The sequence below is a fragment of the Abrus precatorius genome, unplaced genomic scaffold (genome assembly GCF_003935025.1).
Source record: "Abrus precatorius isolate BTA unplaced genomic scaffold, Abrus_2018 Scaffold10, whole genome shotgun sequence".
In the NCBI taxonomy this organism is placed as follows: Eukaryota; Viridiplantae; Streptophyta; class Magnoliopsida; order Fabales; family Fabaceae; genus Abrus; species Abrus precatorius.
The window spans coordinates 31,739,589-31,750,781 of record NW_020874292.1 but is presented as its reverse complement, the minus strand read 5'-3'; the positions used below and the strand labels follow the sequence as shown (position 1 = coordinate 31,750,781).

General features: G+C 30.4%; 3 protein-coding genes across 3 annotated transcripts; all 3 read left to right on the top strand.

The window, feature by feature from the left end:
* Nucleotides 1-2,917: 2,917 nt before the first annotated feature.
* LOC113852293 (chitinase 2-like) lies at nucleotides 2,918-3,814 on the top strand. Its single transcript, XM_027482528.1, has one exon. It carries the CDS (start codon nucleotides 2,918-2,920, stop codon nucleotides 3,812-3,814), a length of 897 nt encoding a protein of 298 aa, XP_027338329.1.
* Nucleotides 3,815-10,005: 6,191 nt separating this feature from the next.
* LOC113852292 (chitinase 2-like) lies at nucleotides 10,006-10,383 on the top strand. The gene has a single exon (XM_027482527.1). The coding sequence runs from the start codon at nucleotides 10,006-10,008 to the stop codon at nucleotides 10,381-10,383; it is 378 nt and encodes a 125-aa protein (XP_027338328.1).
* A 129-nt stretch (nucleotides 10,384-10,512) lies between these two features.
* LOC113852291 (chitinase 1-like) lies at nucleotides 10,513-10,905 on the top strand. The gene has a single exon (XM_027482526.1). It carries the CDS (start codon nucleotides 10,513-10,515, stop codon nucleotides 10,903-10,905), a length of 393 nt encoding a protein of 130 aa, XP_027338327.1.
* Nucleotides 10,906-11,193: the final 288 nt, after the last annotated feature.

The following is an 11,193-nucleotide window of genomic DNA, read 5'->3' as shown; positions in this document are numbered from 1 at the left end:
TGAAACTGTAGATGGTAACTACGATATATGGCACTTTCATGCTAGGTGCGCCTTAAAATTTTTATTTAAACTATAATTACTTGTACTTAAATTTCTCAAACATAAATAAAGATTGATTTCGTCCTTCAAGTCATTTGACTCTATACAAGACATTCAGTTTTTTCTATGAAGTTTTTTTGATATTTTATGTTCTGTATATATATAAACATAATTACGTTTATTTAAATCAATCAATTAATTAGCATATATTTGTTTCAAGAATTTTGAGTTAATTTTATTTTTTGGCTACTGCAAATATATTATTGATTTTAATATTAATTTTAAATTAGAAAACTTTAAAATTGGTAGTAACGTTCATTATCCTTAAATGTTATTATATGTTTTATGTGATCCTTTTTATAAGTTACTTTCTAGAAGCTTTTAATAGTCCCTTTTTTTATAAAGCACTTTATAATTTTTACGAAGTTTTTTTTTTCATTTGTTCTTAATGAATTGAGTTGGTGGGAATCTAAATTCTAAATAAAATGAGTAAACGTTAACGGTGGGAGTTAAGTTTAAGAGTATTAAATGAGGGTAAAAAAATTTACTTATAAAAAAATTAAAAATCAAGAAAAATCCACTAAATTTTTCTAAACAGATACGTATGGTAATTTAACTTAGTTTCTTATTTTAAGAACATTTTGTATATTGTTTAATGCTCTTTAATTAACGGATCCATAGAGAACCACAAATTATTAACGGATAGCTTTTGGAAATAAGACATTTTTAAGCATTTTACCACAGATTAAGATATTAATTTAGTTGTTGATTAATTCTAATCAAACGGTTAAGATCAATCTAAGTATTTTTATCGTAGAGAGTAAAAGTATACCTTAATCAGACGTGCATAGTAGTAGTTTTATTGCTTATTTTATTTCTGTATGATGGACTTGACCATTTTATGCATATTTGAAAATATTGACACAATATAATGACAACTTACAAGATAGAAATAAAATTAAGAGTTTAAAATTGTTAAATAGATAAAAAAGGATAACTTCAACTTATAACATATAGACAATATATGATACCATGCTTTAACTTTAAAATATTTAATTATCCATGAATAATTTAAACACATTAAAACTTCATTTAAAACAAAAGTTACATCTACTGCTCTGCCTATGAATTGGAATTAATATAAACAAAAGGAATCTATTAACTTTTCTAATAAAGCAATTTCAAATACAGATATACTGTTATTTTTAAATTTTATGTAAACTTGAAATTATTCACATAATGCAATGACAGCTTACTTATTAAAAATAAAATTAGATTTAACATTTATGAATAGATGAGAAAGCTTACACATGTTTTGAATGGCGTTTAACTAATGTAAAATATAAAATGGCAGATCAACATTATATTTACAAAAGTAATAAAATTTCTTGACTGAATAATATATAACTTCAATACCCATTTATTAAATTGGGTTTCCATTGCAATGCAAAAACAATCCTTTTGTAGTGTAAGGAAATTAAGTCATGCCTTGCGGTCAGCACTCTGTACACTGGAGTTCATCCAAAGTCATTTATAAAAATTCTCAAACAAATGTATATCTGCATATCCAGATGGAAAGAATTAACAAATGAAGATGCATGATCTATTACGAGTTAGTGAAACATTTTTTATAGGTTTTATTCCTAATTAATTTTAACAGTGATCTTTTTAAACTAAAACTTGTACAAAAAATAATTTTAAGAATATTTGTAGAGATTAATGACATGTTTTACGTCATTTTATATTATTTTAGTATTTCATGTGATTGAAAAGAAGGTTACGTTAAGAAGTTTTTTTTTTCTAAATTTATTATATTTATGAATTGTTATTTCTTCGTAGGTGTAATATGAGAATGTGTCAAAGCATCTCCTTCATGTGCAGAGAATTAGTTGTTTATTTATTGAAGACCTGCATAGTATTGGTTTCAATGCCATTTTTAGTTCGAAACTTCAAACACGTTTAGAGTGGGTAAATGTTATAAATTTTAATGAGATTGTTAAACTAATTGTTCGCCGGTTATGCATAAGAATTGCAATTTTACATAATTGGGTGTTATTTATTTCTTTTACTGGTCTCCATAACAACAACCACAATAATAAGAATACATTGTATATAAAGAATTCCAACATACCCAGCACCAAAGCACTAAACTTATTTATAGGAAATCAACATCATACCTAAATATATTTATCACCATACCTAGATATAGAATGAATAGGAATAAGCCGATATGCAAATGATTACTTTACAATCTATTGACCAAAAAAAGTGATGAAATGATTTTAAATTCCGTGACTACCATTCCATAAACTTAAAACCAACACCCAGCGAAGCAATGATAATTTTATAACTTTGTTTACCAAGTGGAGATATTTCGTCAATCTCGTATGTATAATATTTGTCATTGCATGCCAAGTAGTCGCTTAAATGAATAATTATGTTTAGAAATAAGTGTATTTACTTATACAATAATGCAAACAGTGCACCGAAGCATCTAGCGAAATTACAATTACAATATTATAATGGCATTACTAAGTCAATGAGTAAAATTATATCTACTTGCTTGCAAACTGGCCTTCATGTGATACTTTTTAGTAAACTGTGTTTTTTCTTCTTTTTTTTTAATTGTGAGACAAAAGCAAGGCAACGCAAGCATATTATGTCATGCTTTGGTTCATATATATGTAGATGCTGAAAAAGATACAAATTGTAACATATAACCGCGGAAGAATAGATGATTACCAAATATAATATTCAGCACCTCATTGGCGAGCTTGCACTATAAAAGGGCGCCAAGATTTGGCCAACTTCACAAGCCTTATCCCAACTAACCCACAAAACCACTATATTTCTCCAATAGTCACAACTAGCCACTAAGATGTCTATCAAACCAGCCTTTGTGCAAGGAACTATTTTTCGAGAATATATTGGCGCCAAGTCTCACCCGAAATTGAAAAAATTCCCAGTTGATATTATCAATTCAGAAATTTTAGAATTTCACTTCATTTTGGCCTTTGCCACAGAGGACTACGACCCTACTACGGGAAGAGGCAAAGGGAATTTCAGTCCATCTTGGAATGTCACTGACTTCAGTGCTGAAAAAATCAAAGAAATGAAGGCACAATATAACAATGTGAAGGTGGTAATAAGCATTGGAGGCCGTGGCACCACATATCCATTCAATCCTGAAGACAAACTACAATGGATTCACAATGCCAAGAAGTCACTCAAAGAAATCCTTGAAGTCGACTACAAGGATGGTTGCAGTTGCACTACAAAAACCGTAATTGATGGCGTTGATATCAACTATGAGCATATTGAGTCTGATGACTTTGTTGAGTGCATCGGAGAAGTTATAGAATACCTAAAGAAGAAAGGAATGAAGGTGTCCATTGCTCCATCTGATTCAACTGATCCAGCTAATCCTGTTCTAACCAACTACAAGAATTTGTACAACGATAACAAAGAACATATTGACTGGGTTGACTACCAGTTTTATGATCAGACTGTGTCCAAAATTGATGCTTTTGTAAATCTCTACAGAAGCCTTTCTGATTTCTTTAGTGTTAAAAAACTCTTGGCAGGGTATAGCACTGATCCTAACGATGCTGGTAACATATCACAAAAGGTCTTCCTTGAGGGTTGCAAAATTCTCCTCCAAAGGGCTTCACTCCCTGGCATATTTGTTTGGGATGCTAATGACTCCAAGGTCCTTGAAGAACCTTACTATGTCGAGATAAAGGCACAGCAACTCCTCACCAACTCTGATGATTGATTATCAAATCCAAAAGCCTTGTGCAACTGTATGCTTAATTTCTATCATTTAATTCTATGTTTATGGGTCGCTGACTATAATAGCTGTGTACGTGATGTATGTGCACGCCCATGCTAAACTTATAGTCTTCAAGCATATTCTAAATAAGACCTGTTCTTGTTCTTGGCTCTTAGCGTTTGCCGTCTAAATGCTAAACTTATATAAATGATTGTTTATGATTGTTTTATTTCTTTATACTACAACGAAACTCTCTTGTTAATTACATTTTCAAATTTATCCATTTTTGTCATTTGCTTTTTTTTTTTTTTTCTTCTTACTCTTGACAACATCATATTTTTGGAACGTATTTTTATATTTTAATTGAATGTATTTTTAATTATATCGATGATAGAAGATTAGAGCAAGTTAATTTACAATTACCAAAGAGTCTATGTCATTAAACACTTGATTAGGTTTTATATTGGATAATTTAATTCCCAAACAATAAAGAAGACTAATTACGGTTCATCTTTTAACGCAGACAACTCTCGAGATTGCAGAATAAATCACGTTTTCAAGAGTCTGTTGAGTGTAAATCACGATAAGTTTGTTGATCATTTTTATAGTATAGATAAGTTAATTGATATTTTTATAGCATAGATAAGTTAAATATTATTCTTACGAAGACCGTAACTCAATTATTAATTTTTATTTTTTTTTATTATTTGGCTAGCAATTTAAATGAAATGATATTTTTTTAAAACAAGTATGAAGCTTACACTAAATTCTATTGTAAAATTCATATTGAGATAATGAGATTTTTTTAATTTATAATTATTAAACACAACACTTATGAAAAATTAATGTATCAAAACTGTTAGAGCATCAGTTTACTAAACTTTCACCCAAGTAACCTAAATCTTTATTTTAATTCAAGATCTAAAAGTTTAATTGAAAGTCAAATTTGCTAATGTAATTGAGAGTCAATTCCTTAACTCAACAAACTTTCCTCTAAATTAAAAATTCTATTTCCTCATAAATCCTTAATCGGAACAAGTATTAATCTCCATAATTTCCATTACTAAAAACATGCAAAATACAAATGAATTTTTCAAAGTTTGCATATGAATTTTATAAATATAAATAGATTTACAAACAAAATCGATTTGTTTATAATTCCTTCATCAGTAAATTAATACAAATAAATTTTTAAATCTGTCTGTAAATTAAAAATGAAAAAAATTTGTCTCTAACATTATAAATAAAAAAATTTATCTGTTAATTAATTTTATCTTTTCTTTTATTTACTTGTATAATTATTACTTATTATTCTTAATTATCATAATAATTTGTAAGCATAACGAAAAATATAAAATCAAAATTCAAAAAATTATTTCAAAATCATTAAATTAAAATGTTTATATAATTAAAGAAGTAAACATCTAAAGTAATAATGTGAAAAATAAAATAATAATGTCTATCACAAATACTCGGTGTGATCATTATCGATTGCAATGTCATCATCATCAATAAAGGAGAAAGATGAATGTCGCCACATACTGGCAGTGTTGGAGCTAGTGGTGAAAGAGAAAGAGGTGTGAAGCTAGTTACTCTTATTAGTTTGAAGTATGCACACATTTGTTGCATCTATGTATGTTTTATCTGTTGCTGCACATCTTTCTACATCCTTAATATTGTATTTTTCTCTATCTTCTTCTCCATTTTCTTAGCCCACTTTTTCTTCCATGTATTCTCCTTAATCTTCCACATATTCTCATTTTGCTTCTGGAGCTCTTCATTAAGAGTATTGACTTGAGTGTGAATCATGTCTTCCACCACTTTAGGCACAAGAGAAAGAGCATACCTGGTGACAGATGCAGGCGACATCGAGTCTGCAAAGCAGCTCCTCATGCCATAAAGCCACTCACTATCTCTGACCACATTGTATCTTAATCAATGAATTCTGGGTTTTCAGTAGATGTAGCCTCTAGCCTTTGAGCATAGTCATCCTACAATTTAGTGTAGATAATTATATATTAGCCTTGAGAAATATTATTTAAATATTTAATAAACAATATAATGTTAGTAAATATACTTACATATGTAGCCTAAGGTTACTTGATTTTGTCTTCCTTACGAGTGTGTGTCTCCTTTAATACTTCTCCATGCATAGGTGATATGTTCAACTACTTCTCCTGTAATTCCAATTAATTAACATGTTAAATTCAATTGATAAATTAAATAATATAAAATTTAAAATAAAATTAGAAATCACTAACCAAGTTAGCCTTAGTGCCGGCCAAAGTCGTAAAGCCATGAATATGTAGTGATCTCCCTTTATTGGATGCCCTATTTGTCTTATTTTTTACAGAAAGATTTTTAAACTCATTTGTACACAAATACTCCTGCAAGACATGGAAGAAGTGGAGTACTATTCAATTTGCAGATGATGGGTCCTAACGAGCCCTAATATATCTATCTTAGTCGCTTTGAAGTGTGACTCTTTCAAGTTTTGAAAATCATCTTCTCGTCTTAGGAAAATAAAGAAGTTACTTTATATAAATAGAAATTAATTAATACAAGTACAAAAAATAGAGATCTAATAAGACTTAAAATAAATTAATTGACTTTTATTACTTTTCAATCTTTCAATCACTCTACCTTTATATCCTTAGGAACCTTAGCAAAATTGGTGTAAGGCGCATCGTACATCTTTTTAATAGTATAGATTACCCAGTGGATATCTTTCTATGATGGATACCAACTAAAAACATAATAAAATAACACAATCATGATAATGTTCACATCAAATAAAGTTTTGCAGCATATTTTGTACTTACCAAGTCAATTCATCCCATCTCAAACTTGAAAGCGATCGTGATGGTGTTTGGGTCTGTACTATTGCCCAAAAGATGCAAAAGTAGTGGATCCTTCACCTGTGCGTTGTGTGGAGGGGGATAATGAGGCAGATGTAGTCAGTGATGCATATTATGAAGCTTGTTACACTGAAAGGAGAGGAGACACATATCCAGGATTGAGCACCATGATGAACTGCTCTTATCCCCTAATTTGGGAGGCTTGCACTGCAACTAATGTGGATGTAGAAGTGGAAGATAGAATGGTTGATTAGAGAGTGTTGCTACGAGTAGGACGCTAAGTAATACTATTCTTACCTTTACCTTAAATACCTTAATCAAATATGATATAAACATACAATATTATATGAACATTTTTTATTTTATATTATACAAATTTTTATAAAGTCCTTTTCTGAAGCTTTTAATGAACATTTTTGTAATTTTTATGAAGCATCTTTGTATTGTTTTTAATGAATTGAGTTGATCGAAACCTGAATTCTAACTAATTAAAAAGGGTAATTGTTCATAATGAGGGTAAAAATGTCTTGTTATTAAAAATTTTAAAAATCAAGAAAAATTCTCTAACCTTTGTTAAACAGATACGCATGAAAGAGAATTAACAAATTGAAATGCATAATAAGAAGTTCTATCATGATCTGTTACCCGTTGGTAAAATATTTTATTTATAGGTTTTATTCTTCATAAACTTCAACTGTAATTTTCTCTAACTAAAACTTGTACAAAAGATTTAGAAGATAAATTTTTTTTTAAGAATATTTATAGAGAATAATAAGATGTTTCATCTCATTTTATATTAATTTAGTATATCATACGATTAAAAAAAATGTTAAGTCAAGAAGAATTTTCTTTCTTTATAAATTTACTATGTTGATGGATTGTTATTTCTTAGAAGGAGTAATATGAGAATGTGTCAAAGCATCTCCCTCATGTGAAAAGAAAAATTGAAAATCCAGGTGGGTAGCAAAGCCCATAGCTTCACATCCAAACTTCTTTTAAATAAAATGCATGAAATTAATTAAGTTTATTTACTGAAGAGGTGCATAGTATTGGCTTTAATGCTATTTTTAGTGTTTACTGGTCTCTCTAACAACAATAAAAATAATACATTGTATATAACGAAAGCGCTAAACTGATTTTTAAGAAATGAACATCATAACTTGATATATTTATCACCATATGTAGGTATAGCATGTTCAAACCGACATGCAGAACGTGCACGTTACAATCTATTAATGAAAAACAGCGATGTAATGATTTTAAATTACGTAACAACCATTGCATGAACTTAACTAACATCTTGCAAGACAACGATAATTTTATAACTTTGTTCACAAAGTGTAGATATTCAGTCAATCTCGTATAATATTTGTCATTACATAGCAAGTAGATGCAGAATGAATATACAATTAATGCAAACAGTGCAGCGAAGCATCAAAGAAAATTACAATTACAATATTATAATGGCCTTCATCAAGCGTCTCAGGGCTACGTTTTATAGTAAACTGTTTTTTTATTGTGTGACAAAAGCACGGCCACGCAAGCAGATTATGTGATGCTTTGCGTCACATACATGTGGATGCTACAAATACTAAATAGCACATATTTGTTTCAAGAATTTTGTGTTAATTTTATATTCTGGCAACTACAAATTTATTACTGATTTTAATGTTCAATTCAAAAATAAAAAACTTTAAAATTGGTAGAAATGTTCATTTTATGCTTAAATGTTATTACAAAACTTTGTGCTTTCATCTAGTGATATACTCACTGTGATCTTTTTATGAACTATTTTTTGAAGCTTTTAATAAGCATTTTATAATTTCTACGACGCATTTAACGAATTGAGTTGGTGGAAACCTAAATTCTAACTAATTAAGATGGGTAAATGTTGATAGTAAGGGTTAAGTTTAACAGTATTATTAAACGAGTGTGACAATGTCTTGTTAGAAAAGAATTTTAAAAATCAAGAAAAATTCTCTAACTTTTGTTAAACAGATACGCATGGTAATTTAACTTACTCCCTTATTTTAAGAATAATTTGGATATAATTTAATGCGCTTTAATCAACGGATCCATAAAGAACCACAAATTATTAACGGAATAGACTTTGGAAATAACACATTTTTAGCATTTTACCGCAGAAGAAGATCTTAATTAAGCTGTTGATTAATTCTAATCAAACAGTTAACATTAATCTTAACATTTTGATCACGGAGAATAAAAGTGTATCTTAATTACCTTATTTTATATTTACTGTCAAATATAAAATGCCAGACCAACATTATAATTAGTCATCCTTACATAATATCTATTATTGCAAATTTACCACATAAATGTAACACATGCCGAAATTAAAAGGGAAAAGTGTTGTTAGGAATCTAAGTAGCGGTTACTGCAGATCTGAGCCACATGATTGATTTACTAAAGTAATTAAATTTCTTGACAGAATATATATAACTTCACTACCCATTTATTAAATGAATGCAATTTCTTAATTAAATTTGGTTTCCAATGCATGACAAGAACAACCCTGCGTCTTGTAAGCAAGTTATGTCATGTCTTGTGCCACAATACTAAGGAATTCATATATAAAATGATCCGAAGTCATTTATGAAAATTCACGAACAAGTATATATATATATATATATATATCATCATGATCTGTTATCAGTTGTATTTATAGGTTTTACTCCTCATAAACATCAACTATAAACATCAACTGTAGGTATATTTATCACCATATGTAGGTATAGCATGTTCAAACCGACATGCAGAACGTGCACGTTACAATCTATTAATGAAAAACAGCATGTAATGATTTTAAATTACGTAACAACCATTGCATGAACTTAACTAACATCTTGCAAGTCAACGATAATTTTACAACTTTGTTCACAAAGTGTAGATATTCAGTCAATCTCGTATAATATTTGTCATTACATAGCAAGTAGATGCAGAATGAATATACAATTAATGCAAACAGTGCAGCGAAGCATCAAAGAAAATTACAATTACAATATTATAATGGCCTTCATCAAGCGTCTCAGGGCTACGTTTTATAGTAAACTGTTTTTTTATTGTGTGACAAAAGCAAGGCCACGCAAGCAGATTATGTGATGCTCTGCGTCACATACATGTGGATGCTACAAATACTAAATAGAATATAGAAAGAAACAAAGTGAAGAAGCTGCTTGAACCTCGACATTCACCAGCTTGCTCTATAAAAGGGCGCCAAGAGTTGGCCATTCCCACCAGCCTCATCCCAATTAACCCACAAAACTAAGAAAACCAGTTCCATATATCTCTCTCAGTTTCTACAACTAAGCACCCACAATGTCTGTCGAACCAGCAGCCTTTGTGCAGGGAGAGATTTTTCGAGAATATATTGGCGCCAAGCCTTCCCCGAAATTGAGAAAATTCCCAGTTGAGATCATCAATCCAAAAATTTCAGAATTTCACTTCATTTTGGCCTTTGCCACAGACGACTACGACCCTACTACGGGAAGAGGCAAAGGGAATTTCAGACCATCTTGGAATGTCAGTGACTTCAGTGCTGTCAAAATCAAAGAAATGAAGGCACAATATAAGAATGTGAAGGTGGTAATAAGCATTGGAGGCCGTGGCACCAAATATCCATTCAATCCTGAAGACAAACTACAATGGACTCACAATGCCAAGAAGTCACTCAAGGAAATTCTTGAAGTCGACTAAAAGGACGATTGCGGTTGCGTTACAAAAACCGTAATTGATGGCGTTGATATCAACTATGAGCATATTGAGTCTGATGGCTTTGTTGAGTGCATCGGAGAAATTATAGAATACCTGAAGAGGAAAGGAATGATGGTGTCCATTGCTCCATCTGATTCAACTGATCCAGCTAATCCTGTTCTAACCAACTACAAGAATTTGTACAAAGACAACAAAGAACATATTGACTGGGTTGACTACCAGTTTTATGATCAGACTGTGTCCACAACTCATGCTTTTGTAAATCTCTATAGAAGCCTTTCTGATTTCTTCAGTGTTAAAAAACTCTTGGCAGGGTATAGCACTGATCCTGACGATGCCGGTAAAATATCACAGAAGGTCTTCTTTGAGGGTTGCGAAATTCTCCTTCGAAGTGATTCACTCCCTGGCATATTTGTTTGGGATGCTAATGACTCCAAGGTCCTTGAAGAACCTTACTACGTTGAGATAAAGGCACAGCAACTCCTCACCAAATCTGAGGATTGATTATCAAATCCAAAACCCTTGCCCAACTGTATGCTTAATTTCTATCGTTTAATTCTGTGTTTATGGGTCACTGACTATAATAGCTGTACGTGATGTATGTGCACGCCCATGCTAAACTTATAGTCTTCAAGCTATTCTAAATAAGACCTGAGTGTATGCCGTCTATTTCTTTATCTAAATAACTACGATTATTTATGTTTCTTTTCTGTCTTTATACTTTTGGTGTAATTCTCTTGTCCTTTACTTTTTCAAATTTGCCTATTTTGTCATTTTTTCTATTTCTCTTGT

Coding starts and splice junctions, on each gene's coding strand:
- LOC113852293 (XM_027482528.1), top strand. CDS start 2,918: ATGTCTATCAAACCAGCCTTTGTGCAAGGAACTATTTTTCGAGAATAT.
- LOC113852292 (XM_027482527.1), top strand. CDS start 10,006: ATGTCTGTCGAACCAGCAGCCTTTGTGCAGGGAGAGATTTTTCGAGAA.
- LOC113852291 (XM_027482526.1), top strand. CDS start 10,513: ATGGTGTCCATTGCTCCATCTGATTCAACTGATCCAGCTAATCCTGTT.